Source organism: Sylvia atricapilla, chromosome 7 (genome assembly GCF_009819655.1).
Source record: "Sylvia atricapilla isolate bSylAtr1 chromosome 7, bSylAtr1.pri, whole genome shotgun sequence".
NCBI lineage: Eukaryota > Metazoa > Chordata > Aves > Passeriformes > Sylviidae > Sylvia > Sylvia atricapilla.
In genome coordinates this window covers 11,594,621-11,615,293 of record NC_089146.1, presented here as the reverse complement: position 1 = coordinate 11,615,293, position 20,673 = coordinate 11,594,621, and the positions used below count along the sequence as shown (strand labels likewise).

Below are 20,673 nucleotides of genomic sequence, written 5' to 3'. Positions count from 1 at the left end.
GACTTGGTTTTTACATGTACTGTTAGTCTAAAGTTACTTGGAGATGCTATCTAATGTATTTGACTTGCAAACAGTCAAAAACTGTAATGGTTAAGAATTAAGAACATGGGGTTCACATGAAAATAGTATCTTCTCCATGAGTACACTATTAAGTTATTAATATTTTTAATCAGAATAATTTTCTAGTTTTGACAACTATTTCCTTACCTAAAGATTGACATAAATATGATTTTTTTCTCCTTCTAGTAAGAAGAAGCTGTTAGTATGGCTGGGCTATTGGTGAAAACAAAAGTCCAAGAATTACAGATATAAATGGAGGCAGATAGGTAAGTTTATTGACAGGTCTTTAATCTCAAGATTCACATATTAAGTTTAGAAATATAGAGCTCTCTTCACAGCATAATAAGTAGAATCAACTTTTTTGTTGATACTTTTATGTGGTCATTTAGAATTTTCCGTGTCTCTCAGGCTTGTAGTTCAGTCCTTTGGTCTTCAAGGCCTCGCAGCAAAGCTGCTGGCAATGCAGCAGTATTCTCAAAGTTGGCTACAGGCCTGCTCAGCTATGGAAGACTTGAAGACTTGCGCAGAATGTTGTTTAGCTTGAAAATTTAAAATATATCCATCCAGTATCTATTTATACTTTTTTACCACCATCATGATTACATCAGAAATGTACTAGTGGCACTGGGACACAATTTTTGCCACAACACAATGAGACTACCCAGGTTTTTGAAAAAAAAAAAAAAAAAAAAAAAAAAAAAAAAAAAAAAAAAAAAAAAAAAAGCTGCTTTTGTTCAGTTTGAGTTGCCTGGTACAGTATGAGAGATGAGAATTTACTGAACTGTAGGGAGAAGACTGCTTTTCATCTGACTTAGAACAGGTAAATTCACTAGGATACTAGGGGGCTATTAGGTTCTTAGTATGGCTGAATCGATCCACGAGAATTTAACTGTGCCTTGCAGAAGAGGCTTGTTTGCCAGCAGCAGTGCCAGTGAAGCTTAATACATGTTGCCTTTTCTTCTAAGAAAACAGTATTACGTTCTGGCAAATTCTGGTGGTAAACAGGAATACAGTATAAATAAAACTATGTACAGTAACTTTAGATTATTTAATATGAGTCTTCAAAATTAACCCGTACCTGCTAGAACTTGAGACTTACTTTGCATAGTGAGACATTCTCAGGTTAACTGCTAAATGACACAACAATAAACAGAGGCGCAAAAGCCCAGATTTGTACTAAGAATGTGAACAGATGCAAGAGCAGAAGTCCCACGTCCAAGCAGCTTAACTTCTTTGGGAAATACGCAGTATTAAAACTGCATGAAAAATGATGCATAGCTAACTTTTGGCAAATATGACAGCATGTCAAGTGAGAAAAATACCTTTTGAGAGAGAAACGTTTATTTACATACGCAATTAAGCTGTGCAGTTTCACATTTCAACTTGGAAGTGGAGGATTTCTTCTTACTAAAATGATTTGTCATAATGAAAAGAGAAATAGATGTTTAGCTAAGATCAAAGACAAACCCCAGGCCTGAATTCAGAGAGGCATGTGGACTGCAGCACTAGGAGCTGATAATACAGTACAGAGTAAGATTACAGCAGGGACTTTCTTGTTAAGAAAGACTTTGAAAGAGAGAGGTGAGCACTCAGCCATTCTTTATACAGAGTTTTCCTTACAGTCAGACAGTGAGGCACGCTGCATTTTGAGGTGCCAAGAGGAAGTTAATGAATTATAGCCACTTCATGGCACTTCAAGTATACTTGGTCTAACTGTATTTTCACCATACAAAAGCAGCAAATACAAATCACATTTTCCTTCTCTGAAACACTGGAGAGGTATCATTGGTATTTATTTAGAATTCCCAGTCTGTATCATCTTGGTTTGTAGCAATACGTCCAAGTTGAGTCCCAACTGCTGTTGAGGGCAGTGCCAAGAACTCTGATCTGTTATTTTGAATAGGAGGTGGTAATAGGGACAGTAATGAATTCTGTGTTTGTTCCTTTACCTAGAAAGAAAAAAAGTTAAAGCTGCACATAAAGGTCTCGCACATAACTTCGCAAGTGACTTCATTAAAGCATGTGAAATCAGAGCCATGTTCTTGCATGTTACAATATTGAAAGTAAAAGGAGAGGTTTTGCTTTCACCACTATTAGTCTTTCAAGGCTAATGGAATCATCTGTGCACTTCTGCTTTAAATTAAGAATATTAACCATTTTTTAAATTAGTTAGGCTGCCTCTAGTTAAGTTAAATCAGCTTAATCAACGGGGAAATTGATATATCTTATGTGTCCCGTACTCTATCAATATAATTTTTATAAAAACTCTGAAGCAGATATGCTCTTAAAAGACACCCTTTGGCTCCAGGTAACTTTATTATTTTGTAATCTAGCTCTTTTTGTGGCTTATTTAGGTTATAGCTGTGTCATTTAATGAAATATAGTAAACTCACCTGTTTGAAGAACGTATGCGAAAGCAAACTGCTTGCTGAGGGCCTGAATCATAAAATGAACAATACAATTATGTTTTGGAAAGTAAAATATTGCATTTGGATAATGGGCCAGATTGACAAATAAATTTAAGTCCTGTAGGCTTTCCTCCACAGGATAAATGTGAAGAATGAGAAAAGCAACACACAATTCCTACATTCTGTGCCTCAATTTATAGTGAAGGCACTACTGAAGAAATCTATTTTTAAAGGTCGATTCATGTTTCTGTTTAACAAGGAACTTAATGTTTCATTCAAAAGAGACACAGAACTGAAAAGATGTATTTCAGATTTCTAGGGTTTTTTCTTGGACAAAGTACATGTTGTAAAGTTAATTATACTTGTTACAAAGCACAGTCATATTACAAGAAATTCAGGGGTCAAATGACTTTAAAAGTCTGATAACTTTATCAGACAAGATAATTCTTAAAATACAAATGTAAGTGTATTGTTTTACATAGTACATCTGCTCTCAAATTCTGACTCTAACTGCATTCAACTGATTACTATATCCTAATCCATAAGCTATTCTTGGTCTTAGATTGAAGTGACAAAAAAATTAGTTTTCACCAGAATGTTACCTTTTCTCAGGGTCCTGTTGCAAGCAAAGTTCTACCAAGTTGTGGAAAGCAGGTGAAAATGTTTTGGAAAAGGGCATTTGGAGTCTTTCACTGGTCATTGTGCGTGTCATGCTCTCACCAATTCCAGAGTCAACACCTGATCGGGAATTCTTGATCCTGGATTCCCCCCGGGGAAAGGTATTTATATCCCAAGGACAGTAGCTGGGACCTTTCAGCTTCTGCAGCAGCATCTGGTAGGAAGGAATATCAGTATGAGAGTTCAATAGCTATCCAGACCTATTCAGGATAAGCTATGAAACTCCAGGGATGGAAGGATTATTTGTTCTAGAAAGAGGCATGCAGATTTGAGGTAACAAGAAGCAGCCACTATTTCAGCAGTAATAGCAGTGTTTTCTGTGAGTAAAACAAAACAAAATGCTCAGCACATTTTTAACTAGAGATAAAGTTTAGCATTGTACCTGAGTGCGAGGCATATCTTGAAATGGAACATGTCCATTGGCTAATTCACATGCTGTAATTCCCACACTGTAAATGTCAGACTTCATGTTATAGCCAGACAAATCCTGTGAGAGAAGGAAGACACTACTGATCACTGAGGCCATTGAGCAGTGCTGGCAAGAATACAAGTGCCTGCTTCAAAACAAGATTCTAATGCCCCATAACCTACACAGTACTGACACCATTAAATTGTGAAACCTCAGGTATTTTTCAGAAATCTGATGGCTGTACCAAACACAATTTCAGGTTTTGCAGTAGTTTCCAGGAGTTTTGGGTAAAGAGATTTAGTACAGCATCACCATACCAAAAGCTTTAGAGCTGTTTCTCTCTAGAAGAGTTAAAAATTCAGTACATACATGTACTTTTCAAAGTTGCAGTTCAGCATCTTTCATTGCAATTCCACAAGCAGACTTAAGCTGGAAATTGAGTACTGCCACTAACTTTGAATAGGAAAAATTATGTGTAATTTATACTAACCTGTCTCAGTAGTTCAGGACTCAGCCAAGGAAGCACAGATGTACTAAACTGGGGGAAATCATACACCACCTTTGACTTCTGTCCATTGCTGACTAAACTGTAGAGGTTGTTTAGGCCAGAGAGAGAAACCAGCCCATCCTCTGAAATCAGAATGTGGCTAGCTTTAATATTCCTGTAACATAAAGTGGTAAATTTTAGTCATAAGAATTACTCAAAGCACTACTAGAACAGAAAGGTTTTCATATTTCAATGACTTCTAGTGAGATGCTAGCATGGAGTTCATCTCTCTATTAAGAGAGGTGATCAAGAAAAAAGTGCCAGAAATTGGAGAAGGGCCCTTGTCCCCTACAAGGGGTATAAACTAAGGAAGCCCTTTCTATAACTCTGGATCTCTTCTGCTTCAAAGAGACAAAGCCAGGCAAACATATAATCCCTGAAACAACTGGTTTGAAGAAATGTATAAATACATTTCCTGTGAAGATTTTACAAACTTGGTTCTCCTGTATTACTGAGAAAACTATTACTTGTGCACTGTCTGATACAAGAAGGTATATAGGAAAAGTAAGGAGACAATACTTAAGGTGCTATAATCTGGTTCTTACCTATTGACATTCTCCTACCTGTGAATATATCCATTCTGGTGCATGTAATTTAATCCTCTGATTGCACCAAACAGAATGTTCCCTATCAAAGCTTCACTCATTCCTTCAGGAAAGTAAGTCTTCAGCAGATGTCTAGCTGAACCTGGAAGTGAAAAAAACCTAGCTAGGCCTAACAAGTCTTGTTAAATCACTTGTCTATGCTTCCCTCACTGTATACTCTCAACAAGAGCAGCATTCTCATCTTTATATTGACTCTGGTGCATTATTGCATGGATGTAACTGATGCCCCATGTCATGCTTCTGTTAACTGAAGTCTGTGTCCAGCCTGTATTCAGTGTAAATAGGTCTTCTGTTAGCAGAAGTTGTATAAAGCCAAATACATCTCCCAATTACCATTCCTCACATAGTGGGTGCTAGGACTAAGTGGAATTTAATGCAGTTCAAATACCAGTTTTTATTGGGGAGGAAATATCCTCTAAACAAATGGTTTGGGAGAATCTGTTTTTTCTACAAGACAGGAGATGATCAAAGAGAAACCTCTCATGGACTATGTGGTCCAACCCGTATCAGCCCTTTTTCCTATTCCAAAACTGCAGTTAACAGTTCTTACCATAGGCCATGAATGGGGAGATGACCCAAAGCCAGCTTCCAGCTGTAAACACTGTCCAAAATGTCATTATGTTGGGATGCTGGAAAAAGTGCGATAAAACCACCTCATTCTGTGGAATTAAATGAAAGTGGATGTGTTAACCACAGAACAGCAGTCCTACCAAGAGCATTAACTATATCAGTAATCAGTAAAGAGAACTGTCTCTTTTCCATTTATACAAGACTGCAGGTGATGTCCAGAGGCTGAAACAGAAATGTAAATAGCTTGCCCATAATTGCATTTGTCTGAAGTAAATCTAGTCTGTTCATAGTCCAAACTTTTGGTGTTAAATAAGAGTACAGAACATGTCTCAAATAAGTTGTATAATTACAGAAGTATTTCTAAAGCAATTGTCAGCTGCCATCTTCAGAAAGCAATCCTCAAATTTACACCTGCATTGTGTTTATTATATTCTACTCTTTTGGAGGTAAAAACTTGACTGAAATGACCCAGTGCAAACAAAGGCTACCTTTGTTCCGTCATCTCATATGTATTCCTCACTATCTTCATCGGGCTTTGTACAGAAATGCTGTTCCTTTACCTGTAAGGCTCTCAAGTGCTCTTCAGAGCAATTTTCAAGGTCTGTGATCCTTACAGCAACTTGCCTGTCTGTAGGTGTATGCCGTGCAAGGTAGACTGAAGTTAAATTGTTGAACCTCCTTCCTGAAACCAGAAATGGCTGCCTTAACATTGGAAAGCATAATAATCCATCACATGGTTTCTTTCATATTTAGAGACTGTTTTCCAGTTTTAAAATTGCAGTTGATAACGGCATGACCTTTTCCTTCAGAATGCCAAGACCTTAAGTAATTGCAGCAAAATATATGCAGCAAATTAGCTGAAGCATGGCCCTGTTACTTTGAGAATAAGTAAAAGTGTTTTAACATATGTCAGCATCAATTATAAATTTAAATTAACAACACTTAGCATAAATATTCACATAAACATGCATCCATGGTAGAATCTAAGGCAGCCATCCTTAGAACAATCAACTTGGGTAGCCAAGTTATGAGACTTAAGGCTGTATTTATTGTGACATACCACAGATTTTGAAAACTGACATGTACATGCACAAACAATTTCAGGTAATTGTTGATTTGTCTTGTCTTTAGTAATAAGAGATTACCAAAATATAGCAATGCTCTGCACTTTTCTCAACTGAAGAGACACAAGAATAATCCTTCATTTTCCAAACTTTATATTTACTGCAGTTAGCAATAAACTATTGACAGAAGGGAGAAGAAATACTATGTTTATTTATGTTACCTATTTCCAGCTGGAGTTCATAATGAGAGACATTAGAAGAGCAAAATACCATTTCATTCTTTCCTGTAGATGGGGAAATCCAGCCTAGATCAGAATCAGCCTAAAAGAAAGAAGAAAGTTCTCAAAATGACTACGTAATTTTTAATATTTTTAAAATTCATGCAGAAATGTTAATAATGCTGAAGTCCTGTACTCAAATAAGAACATTCAAGCTGGTACTTTTACCATTACTAAGACTTAGTTTTATGAGTTACAAGTTTTGTGTGTGTATTTTCACACTTGGCACAAGGTTAACACTTAGATACATATATAGTCTCCTACCAAAGCTGGAAGCCCCAAAGTACTCTGTTTATTTTTGTTGTCAGCATTTCAAGAAGCACTCCCTAATTAGGCTATTTTTAATATGCACCAGCTTTTTATTTAACCTTGAGAGTTAAAGTTTCTATTCTTACCAGGCATTCATGGATGCTACTCTGAGACAGCTCTTCTGGTCTGATTGATTCAACTGCTGTACGCAGAATACAGGAGCAGTCCTTGGGAACAGAAACAAATGAATGTTGGTGGAGTTGCTGCAATTTATTAAATATGGCAGTGCAAAAATGTAAAGAAAGTAGGCCTCATAACCAGCAATTCAGAAAGTCTTCTGCTACAAGTCAATCAATCAAGGGGTTAAGAAACAGCATAAAGCACACACATAGCAGACCTATAGAGAAGAGACACTGAAGTCTCCTTCACCAAAGCTGACACAATGAAGTTCAAACATATCAGCACTGTGGAAATCCCCTCAAGCAGGACATTTTACCAGGGCTTTTCATATTAAGGTATAGCTGGGTAACAAGGTACAGTAGCGAAAATTTTTAAAGACAAACTTACCAAACAAGACATGGAACCGCTTTAGATCAGGGAAAAAGTCATACACACCCATTTATCCTAGAAAAAAATTAAAGTAGCAAAGTAAGACGATACATAAACCTGTGATAAACTTCAACCTCCTTAATCAGAACTGTGAGGCATTCCTGTCAGCTATCAAACACAAAATCCCAGAACTTCAACTCAGGGAAAGTCTGCTTCTATTTAAGTATCATATCAGTTTTCAAACTCCACACTGAGGACTACATGTCAACTCAAGTGTTGCTTTTTAATTTATGGATTTAGAAATTTTATTACCAGTTCTGAACAAACAATTTAATTACAAGTTAACTGCACAAGTGCAAAAAAGTAAAAAAGAACACTCATGAATCCTTGGCAGTTTGTAGGAAAAGAAAGCATTATCTGTTGTTTTAAAGGAACACAGCTGTGCTATGCAGATCTTGGCTTGGCTGTGTGCAGCTGAACTAGCTCACAAAAAAAAAAGCAAGGCAGAAGCAATTCCACTTTACATATCACAAGTGAAGGGGGAAATACTACTGTGTAAGAGTTTTCAGTTAAAAAAAAAAAAAAAAGAGAAGCAACTCACTGATCAGAGTAGCCTCTCTGAAAGTCCTCTACCAGACTTACATCTGATGCTTTGAAAGCTTAGGCAGTGAGAGAGATGTCTAGTACATGTATCAAAGCTTCTGTAAGTACAGAATGGGACTATTTTTCCTTAGCTATAAGCAAGTCTTCAACAGTAGAATCATTATGGTTGGAAAAGACCTCAAAGATCACAGAGTCCAACCACTAACTTAAGACTGTCAGGCCCAACATTAAACTATGTCCCTAAGCACCACATCTACATGTTTTTTGAACACTGCCAGGGACAGTGACTCCACCACTTCTCTGGATAGCCTGTTCCAATGCTTGACAACCCTTTCAGAGAAGAAAATTTCCCTAACATCCATCTAAACTTGCCTTGGTGCAACTTCAGGCCATTACTGTCATCCTATCTCTTGTTACCTGGGAGAAGAGGCCAACTCCCACTTGGCTATAATCTCCTTTTAGGTAATTGTAGATTAAGAAGGTCCCCCTGAGCCTCCTCTTGTCCAGGCTAAACTCCTTCAGCCACTCCTTGTAATACTTGTGATCCAGACCTTTCACGAGCTCTATTGCCCTTCTCTGAACACCCTCCCACGCCTCAATGTTTCTTCTTGTGCCAGACTCAAAACTGAACACAGTACTTGAGATGCCAACTGGCCTCACGAGTGAGTACAGAGGGACAATTACTTCCAGGTCCTGCTGGCCACACTATTGCTAATACAAACCAGGATGCCACTGGCCTTGGCCACCTGGGCACACTGCTGTTCATGTTCAGCCAGCTGTCAAACAGCAATCGCAGGCCCTTTTCTGACAGGCAGCTTTCCAGCCACCATGAGGAATCCTACTTAGTGGCTGATAAAAAGTCAGCTACAGGAAGTAGTTCCATGTTAATATGTAACTTTTGTGTGAAAGTTAACTTATAAAAGCTGAAGTACTACAACAGAAACTGTAAATTTTGTTTATTAAGGAGCTAAGCTTGAGTATATTCTGCATTTAAATTATGTCTGCTACTTAATCAAGGGAACACTCTTGAAAAGCTAACAAGCCCCCACCACTTCATTTACTGCCAAATATCCAAGCCATTCCAGTTACATTTTTACCCTGAAGATCTGCTTAGAGATCTGCTGTAATTCCTTATTACAAATAACAAATGGAGACAAAAGTTGATCCCTAGCAGGTACTGGGCACCTTTAAAAGATCAGCGCTTGACTTGAACAACTTCACTGAGAAGTTTGTAACAGAGCAGAAAAAAAAGAAAAAAAAAAGAAAAAAAAAAGAAAAAAAAAAAAAAAGGCAGGTGCTTTAAGATACTGCTGAGCACTGTAACGGCTACAGCATCCTTCTACTTGGAAAGAAGATGCCTCATTCTGCTACACAAGACAATTTATTCTGTGGCTTGCAATACGAAGCCACAAAAGCTATGCTAAAAGAATAAAGTCTTATTAACTGTGATACACCAAAGTCAAATTATTGTAGACTTAGTTCAAAGATGTATAGCTAACCAACAGAATCATCCATGATGCACATTTATTCAAATAACACTAGAATTTTACGATTTTAATTTTTTTTTTTCCTTATGTAGCTTGAAATTTTCCAATATGGCTTTGGATCATGTCCCCGCATAAACCTTTTCCCTGTCCCCACGTTTTCCCTTCTCTATTGCAGGCTTTTTTTTTTTTTTTTTTTTTTTCTCCGTACTGTAGATAGTTGAGTGTTGTACAGTAAAATGATACATTCATCCCACTCTGGCCAAAGTTTCAGCCAGCGAACAGTGCAGAGCACGAAAAAACCACAGAAACCTGTGCCTGTGAGCTAGGAGAGTGTGAAGGCTCCGGAGCCGAAGCCCCGGCGCCGGGAACGCGCGTTACTGGGTTCTGCTGACGCTGAGCCGCAGCTCCTACTTCAGCGTTCGCAGTGACTGAGGCAGCTCTCGGTCGTGTATCTCGAGTGAAACGATCCGTCCGTGACAAGGCACCGGAATGTGCGGAAGGACGCCCCGCAGGCTTCCCCGCAGCTCCTCACTCGCTCCGTTAAGTTCGTACCTCGCCTTCCTCGCTGGGCCCCCGCCTCCCTTCTGGCCTCCCGCGGCGGCCGGGACAGGGCTCCGCGGCTCGCAGCCGCCTCCCGAGCTCGGTGTGCGCCGCTCCCTCTCCCCGGCCCGCCCGGCTTCCCCCGCAGCGGGGCAGAGGGCGCGGCCAGCACGGAGCCTCGGCGCAGCCGGGAAGCCTTCCAGGGCGGCAGCGCCGGTTCCTGCCCGCCGCCGCCGGAGTCAGGCCCGGGGGCCGGCGCCCCCGCCGCGCCGCCCGCCAGGACCCCGCCCCGCTCCCGGCCCCGCCGAGCCCAGCTGCGGGGGCCGTCCGCACCGCGCGGCCCGGCGCATTGTGGGGCTCGTCACTGGCGGCGGCCCGCCGGGGGCTGTAGTTCTGGGCGGGAGCCGAGCGGAAGCCATCGGGGCCCTTCCTCAGCCGCCGCTGTGTTGCTTGCGGGGCCGCGGCGGGAAGGAGCGGCGCCGGAGGGAGCGCAGCGTGGGGCGGGTAAGCGAGCGCTCGGCACCGGCCCGGCGCTGCTCTGCCGCCTCACGGGCGAGCGGCGCGTTCCGTGCCTCACACCCCTGCAGGGGTTAACCCTCCCTCCCTCGCTCCTGGGGCCGTTCCTCGCCGGGCCGCGGCACCAGCCGGGCTGGAAGGTACGGCGGGCCGCGCCGGGCGTGCGGCGGCTTCCCCGCGGCTGGTCGGGGTCGGGGCGCGGGGCTCGAGCGTGAGGCGGTGGCCGGGGCTGGACCCGCGCTCCCGGGCGGAGACCTTCCGGCGCCTGTCCGGGTTGGCAGCTGACGGGACTCTTTGGCGGTGGCGATGCTCTAATGTAACGTAGCCCTGTGTGGAGGTCCGTCTTTAGTGTAAGCGGGGGCGGCGGTGCCCGCAGGCGCTGCCCGGGGTGACCTTCAGCGGCCCGGGGTGCCCGTCACCGAGCGGGCTCCCTGCGGCGTCGTGTCACCGCGAACACGGGGCAGTCCTCGGTGACATCTTAGTTGTTGTCCTGCTTGTGTATCGAAGGCAAGGAAATTTTGGCTTTTAGCAACTTCTTAATCACATTGTTGCATTTTTATCAGCTGATTAAACTGGAGTACGAATATCTGTCAGTTAATGTCATTTACTCTGTCGACCATGCTAGTGGAGAAGTGTATGTGGCATGCTCGTATTTTTATTTTTATTGCAGTCTTCAGCTGTTGCATAGGTGCCTATTTCTTGCATGTTTCACAGTTACTGTTGACTGATTATGATAGTCTGATGTAGATATTTGATGTACTAATATCTTAAAGCGACATTAGAAAGCGACAGTCGATTTTTAGGTTTGTTTTGTAAAAGATATAGTGCTTAGGGCAGAACTTCTTTTTAATTACACTTCTGACACTGAAGCTAAATTGAAAAAAAATTATTTTCCAATAATTCTTCCACTCTGTAGTGGCAGTGTGATTATTAGAGCTGTATATGTTTATCGAATTTCTGTTATGAGTATCTGAGAATGTAGTTTGAAGAGCATTGGAAAACCACAGACTTTCCTGATGGTGGTTTGCCTCTAATAGTAGGCTTCCGGAATGAATATTGTGCAGCAGAAGTGCTGTTTTTTCAGGAATGATTTGTTGATTAGTTTTCCAAGAAGGCACAAATAGAACATTTACACAGAGATGGCTGCAAAAAGGAAGACATCCTTTTCTTCTGGTTTGATTGCTAGTGATATTCTGGTGACTTGGTTAGTTCTAATAAAGAATTATAACTTAAAATGCTGAACACTGGCTGGGGTGTAGGTCAAGGAATTGAAACTACTATTTTGGGTGATCAGCCACGCATCAAGTGAAAGTGTTAGTGATTTTAGTTAAATGGTATTCGAGTTTCCTTCGAGTATACTTTACAGAAAACAAGCCTGAGTTTTAAAAGAAGCTGATTACAACCTTTATAATAAAATATTTACAGAGAACTTAGCAGAATGAGGCATTAGCAGAATGCTGCAAGAGCATTTACTGTATTTTATACTCTTAACTAACAAATAGGCAATTCATGATAGTTCTTGATTCATCTGAGATCATAACATTACTATGTATATATGTAATTTCTTCTGAAAAAATTGCAAGAAAATATGCATACAGATAGTGATGTTTTGATTGTGCATTTACAGAAAAAAATAGGAATTAATAAAACATAGTGTGTGTCTTTAGTACAGGTAACACAGTTTCAGACTAAGGGAGACTTCAATTCGGCATTTGTTGTTTTTAACATTGCACTAAGGGTGGTACAGACAACCTCCAGACATGTAGGACTTAAATAAATCTTAACTGTCAAGCTGTGGTATTCAACAGTATGCATGTATACATGTACATAAAGCATATATACGTGTACTTAACAGGTAGTGTTGTCACTTTGGAGAATATGAGCTACTACAGATGGCAGACGAGTAGAATAAGTGAGCCTGGTTTGGCATAACTGTACGTGAAATAGGATGAGGGAATGTTGTGGCCAGCTTCATGATCCCCATGTGATTCATCATTCTCCAAGAGGTGTTCTCCAGCTTCCTCTCTGAAGCCTTAAACCCATCCCAAAAGAAAAACAATCCAGAATATGGGGGTGGGGGAATGTATTTTGTTTGTTTTCTTACAGTTCCTTCTTATACCATTTCTTAATGACTGAAAGTCCGTTGCAGGGTTGTTTATGATTATTACAGTTGTTCTTAGGATTGCGTTCGCATACTCTTTCAAATATCTTTTTCTTACATGAGAGGAACAGGAATTAAATAGATTTCTGTAGCAATAGTATTGGCTGAAAATAACAGATGTTAGGTACACAGCAAATGTTAATTGTGGTAGGCAAAGTTTGTGTTTACATAGATTTGTTTTTCAGTTGATAATCCTTTGTCCTTCATCTCCTGCTGGATGGTGTTGAAGAATTGGCCTGTGCTTCTGAGCACTAGTCCCAGGAATGTTTTGGCAGCAATTCAGTGTGGCCGTGTTTGCTATAAGAATAGAACTGTTTCATTAACCTTGAAATGCAGAATATGTTGATTGCTATTAGCTGGCTTGACAGTATTCCAGTTTTAGCAATGGAAAAAGTACTGTGTTAATGACTTGATACTGTTTTTTTTTAATTGCATACTTACATGGCATTAAAATTTGGCTTCTGAGAATAATATACACATTTACTTGGCTTGCTTTTGGAAGATGGATGTTGTCTTCAGTCTTAATCAAGTTAGAATCTTCTTTGTTAGGGTATTCTTTGTAGTCAAAATTTTGTTTGTTACTTGTGGCCTAATGTCTTGCATCCTGGAGTTGTACAGAGAAGCAGACCTAGTTTAGTCTTTTCAAGTACTTGTGAGGAATCAGCTGTTCTCAAGAAATGAAAAATAGCAGAAGTAGCAGTTTAATTATGTTGAAGTTTAGATATTGTCAGTATAGATGCCAATGTTTTGCATACTCTTTTAACTTCTTTGTACACAGAGAAATAACACATACAGTTATCTGTGCTTTCCAGTTGTAAAGCAACTCTCACCTTTCTCATAGTTCAGATGTGAAATAGAGTTTTCTAATCGTAGAACATCTTCAGAATTATATTCTAACTTGAGGTGCCCCAAATCTTTCTGCATCCATCTGAAGTTGCTCAGAGTGGTACTCTACAAAGAACAAGTTTTAATGCTTTATAACTATTTTATCTTTCTCTAAGACTTCAGTCAATATTGCTTTTTCAAGTTAATCTTCTCTAGGGTCCTCTGACTCACTGAAGGAAAAATTTGTAAAATCTCTTTAGAGCAACCTGGATTCTCTAGCACAGATACAGAAGGTGTAGGAATAGTTCCCACTTCTGCAAGAAGTGTGCTGTATCCACCCCAGGTTTTAGCTCACTGTTTGGAGCCAAAATGATAGCTGAGATGTGAGACACACTTAGGGAGTAAAATTTAATCTGCAGAGTACAGAAATATTAAGGTTGAGATATGTGTGTGGGTGTGTGTATATAAAATGTTGTCTGGTATTTCCATCTCTCATGAACCTTCGTTGAAAAAGCCTTCTGAGAGCACCACCCCTGCATATGGGTTGTTCTCCAATATTTGAATTTCCCTTGTTTTTTCCACAGGTGTAATTAACCTATTAGTAAAAGATGCGAATATCAATGGGAAATTTGCCTCTGAGGGAGTAGGGGGACAAAACTAATAAGATGTAGATCAGTGCAGAATGAATATAGTAAATTGACAGTGGGAATAATCTTTATAAATAAAGATTAAAATCAATACCTGAGAAAGTTTTTTGGCTTCTTGTCTGGACATGTCTTTCTGCATGATTAACAGTTTTAATTTCTCGTCCATCTTTTTATAGCATGGTCATATATTTTAAAGCCACGTTGTAAATGTTATGAGTTTTATTTAAATGTGTTTAATTATAGTTTTGACTTGGAGGAGGAATCTGCAGTTAGGAAATACTTTTATAGCTGCAGTGTAAAAGGGTCATGGAGTCACTTTCAGGGTGGAACTGCCTAGTGCCTGAATTTCCACAGAAGTTGCTTCGTGGTACAGGAAACTAAAGCGCTGAAAATGCAGGCATTAACTTTTATGGTGTTTGCTTATCTAGTAAACTTTTCAAAGGTTTTACAAATGAGTTTGCCCTTTCTATTCAATAGCGTGGTGTTGGCGTGGAGCTCTAGAAAACATTTAGCCAAATCACCTTTGTCTTTTTTTTTTTTCCCTCTCTTTGGCTGAACTGAGATTGACCTGCAACAAATAGTGCTTCTGCTTTGCACTTCGAAGAGAGATTAAAACCTATCTTGAGAAGTAGCAGCATTCATTTTTACATTTTCAAAACTCAAGGGAAAAAGATTGAGGTAGAGTTTTGAAGAAACTATCCTGTGCTGCTGAACTTTGTCTAGCTGTTTAGTGACTCTCCTTATTACAAAATAAAGTAATTTCCATACGTGGATCTACAAAGTCTTCTTAAATGTCTTCTAGTGTGCTGTATTAAGTTGTTTTAGAGAAGGGGGTATGTATAGTTCATGCAGTTCAGCAATTCCTTTAAAAAACAGCCTCTAGAAAAAAAAAAAAAGTTTTAAAAGGGCTAGAAGCATCTATACATTCAGATAGAAAATGTTTCTGAAATCGCAAGTTTTTCTTTTAAGTGTTTAATATGCATAATAATTACAACTGATAAGCCTAGTACATACATAAAGGAATGAATGACAAAACAAGAAGATACTGCTCAAAAGTATGAACTGGCCTTAATGGAAGAAAGTTCTTTTTTGATCTCCTGCCAAAGTCTAGAAGCAGATGAACTGGCAGACTCCAGGCTTGCTTTAAAAAGCTCCTGCACTGTCCATTTTAATCTTGTCAAATGAGAGGTTGCTACAGACAGCAAAACAAACCTCTGATTGTTGTGCCTGATGACTGGAGATCTTGGGGAGACTGTTAAGAGCAAATTTTAAATTAATGAGAGATTTTAAGAGAATTTTACATTAACTGAATGCCAGAGGAAGGAAAAGGAGACTTGTTTTCTCTTCAGTTTTATATCTTTCTGTCATCTAGAACTACTATTTTATATGGAAGGTGATTAATAAGTCTTGGCAAAGGAAAGTGTGTTTTTACTTTATTAAACTCTTCTGATAGCTTATCTGAATTAGTCACAGTAGTTTCATTTTCTGGTTTACAAGAGTCCCTGCTGAAGAGAAAACACAAATTTTATCATGATCCACAAAGTATATTTCTGATAGGTTCAATTTTTAATTAACAGACTCCTAAGGGAAAAGAGACTCAAGCAAACAGTTGTGTAAAACTAAATTGTTTAACAATAGAAATGTTGAGTGATGTTTTTTAAATCATGCCTTTAGAATCCATCACTTTAAATAAGTTTAGTGGCCTGAAGAAAATCTCTGTTTAGTTGGAGCTGCTGTCTGTTAGCATAAAAAGGAAATGCCTATTTCAGTGAATGACCTGAGCACACTAAATATTATATGAAAGAGCATGAATAGTACAGACAAAGAGATATTTGACCAAATCCATGTTTAAGGTGAGATGTCTGCAAGGAGAAAACATATTTTAATGCTACCTTTTACATGTAATGTATAAACTGGAAATAAAATGCTTGTTGTCTTTTTGATTTTAGTAATTAATTATAGTACAGAGGAGAAATTCAGACTGAAAGAGACAAAGTCATACCAATTTACTTGTCTCACTTGAAAGAGTGAAATCTGTTAAACTTTGGCATTCTCTTTATTTTATTTTTAGGTGATGGGTGAGCTGAGAAGCTGGTGAAGCTTACATGAAATACTTCTACTCATCAGTAGTAGCCCAGATGAAATAGGCATGTCCTAAGATGGCAGTAGATCTGGAGTATGAACCAGCCTACAGAAATGAGTTGATGCCAGATTTGTGAGTCTCTGTGGCTTGATGGCTCTCGCTTACTCTGTCTCTAAACCAAAGCCATCTTTTTACCAAAGCAATAAAGGAATGGTGCACAGCTTGATTACAGAATGCTCTTTCCAAGGAAGTGAACTGTGAAGGAAGGACTCATGAGTTTTGATCCCAGGGGCTTGGAGAGCATCCCTGGTAAGTTGAAGAATTACTATTACAAATCTTGAATGTGTCTAACATGACATAAAGCACCAACCTGAAGACAGCCTTTGGTTTCACAGTCTTTGTACTGCTTATGTGATACTGCAGAGAAACAAAAACAGTGAGTCCATTTGGCTAATTTGTAAAGTCAGTGTGCACTGTAAAATAATGTTTGTAAAATTCTCACTGTCAATAGTCAACATTGTGTTTTTTCCATTGAAAGATACTGCAGATAGAATTCATCCTGAGTGGAAATCTTGCAAAGATAATCATTGTATACCACTGATATTTTACCAATTTAGTATTAATGAGGGGTTTTTTGCAATAATCGTGAAGAGATTAAGGGACGCACACAACAGCCCACAACACAGAAAGAGCTAAACTTTGATTGCAGGGGTTTTAGTATCATGTTTCTCAGCGTGTGATTCTGTAAGTATGATAATGTAATTTTATACTTGTTCCCTGATTTCAAAGCAGTATTCAGTTGATTTTACTTATTTTTAAGGTTGTTTACATCTATGTTCATTATCAAACCAATGCCTAAAACAAGAGAAAGAAAACTATGAATTTCCTTCAGAAAAGGGAAGTGTAACAACTATGAAAAGTCAATGAGACTTTAGGAAATCAATATCTGGTAAAATGTAGCTTTGTGTTTTAGCTCAATGAAGAGATAAAGATTGAAACTGAAATTCATTACATACATTGTATTCAGGAAGTTGGAGGGAAACAGTATACCATCTTTTCAGGAAGTTTTGGGGTCAGCTGGGAGTGAGGAACTTACAAGTATTGCCGTATAAATCAAATATTGATTCAGTAAGTATTCTGGTATTTTGTCTGGTACAGAATAATTATTTCCAAATCTACCGAAGATTTATGAAGCATTTTATAGTACCTAAAATGTATAGTACTGTACTCTTAAATTTTACATCTATTTAACAATGCACTATAACTGGCATTTACTCTCTTTCAGATGGCTGCTCCAATGAGGACTTTCCTGAGGTGGAGTTGGTGAGCATGCTGGAAGAGCAGTTGCCAGATTACAAGTTACGAGTGGACTCCCTGTACCTGTATGAAAACCCAGACTGGGTCCAGCCCACGGCTGGCCATGGCCGGCTGCCAGAGGTGGCTTCTCCTGCTCGTGAGGAGGACTCCTTCCGTTACATGAGTGAGTTGGTATTTATTTCCCCAAATGCTGAAGATCGCTATTTGGATGCACAGTTAATATTAATGTTAGGAAATGGTCAAATCTGGAAAACTTGGGACAGGTGGGAGAAAACACTTGAGTTCAGGGGAAGTGCTTGTAGTTCAGGATTGCAATTCTAATGGCTGATTTAGGATGTCCCTTGATTGCCTGATCATCAGGTTACACACTGAAGTAAGAATGGGAACATGTGATAGTGAAAAAGGGACAGGAACCTAGAATTGTCCTAGAAGAGATGTAATACAGGAGGTATGAGTGTACAGCAGCTCAGGAATGTTAACAGTGCTGCAGTTGATTTGGTGATGTTCCCCTGATGTTTTGTATCAGCAAGGTTTGTGAAGTGCTGTCAGTGGTTTCTTCTGGAGGTAGAAAAGGAAAGAATGGCAGATAGGTGGGTACTTTGATCACTGCCTTTGAGTTCTGAAAATACTAAGTAACTTATTCTTTAACCTGTGAAATGATAAAGAAGAAAATGTACAGCTTCAATCACATAAAGAGACCTTTTTATGTTGAGAAGTAAATGTATAGAAAGTTGCTGAAAGAACTGAACACTTACTTGCTTGTAGTTTCTAAATGTTTTCATGTGAGGGGAATGCATTTTAATCTCTTCAGAGAAATGGGCAAGTCCTGTTTCCTCCATATATTGGAACAGACCCCATAGAAGAGTGAACTTGTTATTTATATACAATCTGTAATGATTACCTCTTCCTTGTACATGCCACCTCTAAAACAGTTTGTCATTTTTCTTTATAGTTAAGCTTCTCAAGGGTGCATAGCAAAGGAGTAAGAGAGACTAAAACAGTATCTCCCAAGAATGCAGTACTCAGCAATTTAGAGTGATCTTGTTATGAGTTGACCTTGCAGGCTTTGAACTCTTTTAACTGTGGAAAGTAATTGGAAAGCCACTTAATGTTTATTGCTCAGTCTGTTTCTTGCACTAATACCACAGGCATAAATGATTTTATAGTCGAGTGAATGGTTTTGGAGTTGACTGGAAGCAGCTGTGCAGTTGATGGGGTGTGTACTTGCCTTTAAGTGTTAATTATAAAGACGTGGGATCAGAGTCCATCCGTGCTGGATGGAGCTTGACATGAAAGGCAGCTGTGCCGAAGCTCTCTGCTCAGCACCTCACCTGTGTGACAAAACCAGGGATCCAAAGGACCTTCAGTCAGTGTGAGCATGCATTTTCAGCGTGCAGGGAGAGGGAGGGGTTTATCAACAAAGTTTTCATGAAGCCTGTTGTGTATTATTTGGCTGTCAAGGTACTGCAGAAAGGGCTGTCTTCCTGTTTTTCCTAGAGGGAAAATAGAGAGGGTGTCCTCTGAAAACTGTGAACTGCTTGTAGGAGTTTTAAAGCAGTTTTTTAAGCTATGGATGTTTTCTCATAACAATGACTGAAATTGAATTAAAAAATAGCTGTTAAGCATAACATACAAAAGTATTCTTGAATTATACAAGAATTAGTTTTATAACTGCTGAGTCATATAAACTCAAGATAAATATGGTTTATGTTTCTCCTAGAAAATTGTCTGGACATTTTTTATACTTGAAAATCATAGTAGGTTTTTTGAGACTAGTAACCTACAGGGACATACTGGGAAGGTCCCAGACAAATACAGATATAAATCAAATTCTAGTTATAATTATTGTTGAATAACTTGTTAAGTGAAATTTTAATCTTTCTCTTTTGCCTGGAATTGGGAATAAATGTGACATGAAGCATGACATTTAGCTGTGTATCTTCCTCCCTGTGTATATGTATGGAAAACATTTTTACAACTTTTCCCAAGACAGAATGCTAAATATATGGTTTGAGTGAATTTGTAGTTGAGAAAAAAGCCCCAAAACAACACAGCAGTTTTGCATTTGAGCTCCTCCTCTTTTTATGGCTGCTGCTGCCTATAAGAAGGTCTGTCCCATGACCTGTTGGGTTCACACTGTCAGTGTTTTCAGAGAGGTCGAGAACATTTTCTCCTTCAACTGTGCTAGCATAAGAAATCCTGAATTACAAAAGATCCCTCTTTGGAACTACTTTGTATGTGTGAATAAAGGGTCATGGCAAAACATAACAAGAATTTTAACCAAAATGAAGAGTTGCTTGCAACTTTCACTCTGCAAGGTGAGTATTGGACATGCAAGTGTTCTCAAGAGAGAATTCTAATAAACTGCATATAGTTTTGATCCTGTACTGGGAGAAAATACTGCTATTATATAGAGCTAAGTTTCAAAGCTGTAGGTTCTGTGATTTTAGTTATCAGAGTAAGGATATTTGCTCTTGATTTTAGGAACTTACCTACCTGCATAACCTTGTATGGAATTAGTGTAAGTTTTTATTAAAGGGACTGGATAGAAACTTGTAACTTGAAATCACCTGCTAGGAGCAGTTACCACTGGAGAGCTGGCTATAATAGTCTGCCTGTAATGGCTGTAATTTAGTTACCTATGTGCAGTGAATTTTCCTAATACTAATAAGCTAGATGAGTTTGGAGTTCTCTTTCACCAGTCAGTATGAGCAACTAAGCAGTATAGAAAATTGTCTTCCACATCCATTTTATGTACATGCCACCTCTAAGAGTATTACATCTCTTCTATATCTATAGTGATAGATACGTATTTTAAATTTAGTGGGGAGTTTCTATTTTTTCCCTGCTTAGGAATTAGTAAGTGACAGTTCTGTAAGTTCAAGCCTCCTGCATGCTTAAACAGCATGTATTGGGTTTTTATGCCTACTGATCTACTTGATGAAAAGCATTTGGTTTGTTATTTTGGTATATTTTTCTTTTAAGCTTTTAGAGAAACAGTAAAAGTTCTCCTTCTGTGTTCTTCCTGTTCTCCTGTCATTCAAGATTACAAGAGAGTTTCTTTTCTTACTAAAATG

At 39.0% G+C, this 20,673-nt stretch overlaps 2 protein-coding genes across 4 annotated transcripts in view; one reads left to right on the top strand and one right to left on the bottom strand.

Moving 5' to 3' along the window:
• Positions 1 to 1,382: 1,382 nt before the first annotated feature.
• Positions 1,383 to 10,304, bottom strand: STRADB (STE20 related adaptor beta). Of its 2 annotated transcripts, none has more exons than XM_066322615.1 (12): positions 10,060 to 10,304; positions 7,436 to 7,492; positions 7,015 to 7,095; positions 6,563 to 6,662; positions 5,838 to 5,959; positions 5,258 to 5,366; positions 4,666 to 4,789; positions 4,046 to 4,217; positions 3,529 to 3,633; positions 3,071 to 3,300; positions 2,454 to 2,496; positions 1,383 to 2,009 (listed from the first exon to the last, which is right to left on the bottom strand). In XM_066322615.1, the coding sequence occupies exons 2-12, from the start codon at positions 7,445 to 7,447 to the stop codon at positions 1,857 to 1,859; spliced, it is 1,251 nt and encodes a 416-aa protein (XP_066178712.1). In that variant the 5' UTR covers positions 7,448 to 7,492; positions 10,060 to 10,304; the 3' UTR covers positions 1,383 to 1,856. The 2 variants fall into 2 exon arrangements, with proteins under 2 accessions (XP_066178712.1, XP_066178713.1); XM_066322616.1 differs by having other exon boundaries at positions 5,258 to 5,336.
• An 85-nt stretch (positions 10,305 to 10,389) lies between these two features.
• Positions 10,390 to 20,673, top strand: part of TRAK2 (trafficking kinesin protein 2) — a 112,527-nt gene continuing 102,243 nt past the window's right edge. For both annotated transcript variants that reach the window (XM_066322605.1, XM_066322604.1), the window contains exons 1-3: positions 10,390 to 10,551; positions 16,268 to 16,588; positions 17,565 to 17,759. In XM_066322605.1, the coding sequence (XP_066178702.1) occupies positions 16,552 to 16,588; positions 17,565 to 17,759 (232 nt within the window). In that variant the 5' untranslated portion in view covers positions 10,390 to 10,551; positions 16,268 to 16,551. The remainder of the gene's footprint in view (positions 10,552 to 16,267; positions 16,589 to 17,564; positions 17,760 to 20,673) is intronic.

Excerpts from the sequence above, each read along its gene's own strand:
- STRADB (XM_066322615.1), bottom strand. Across the intron at positions 4,790-5,257 it reads CTCCCCATTCATGGCCTATG|GTTCAGCTAGACATCTGCTG; the intron begins GTAAGAACTGTT and ends TTTCACTTCCAG. Across the intron at positions 3,634-4,045 it reads GTCCTGAACTACTGAGACAG|GATTTGTCTGGCTATAACAT; the intron begins GTTAGTATAAAT and ends CTTCTCTCACAG.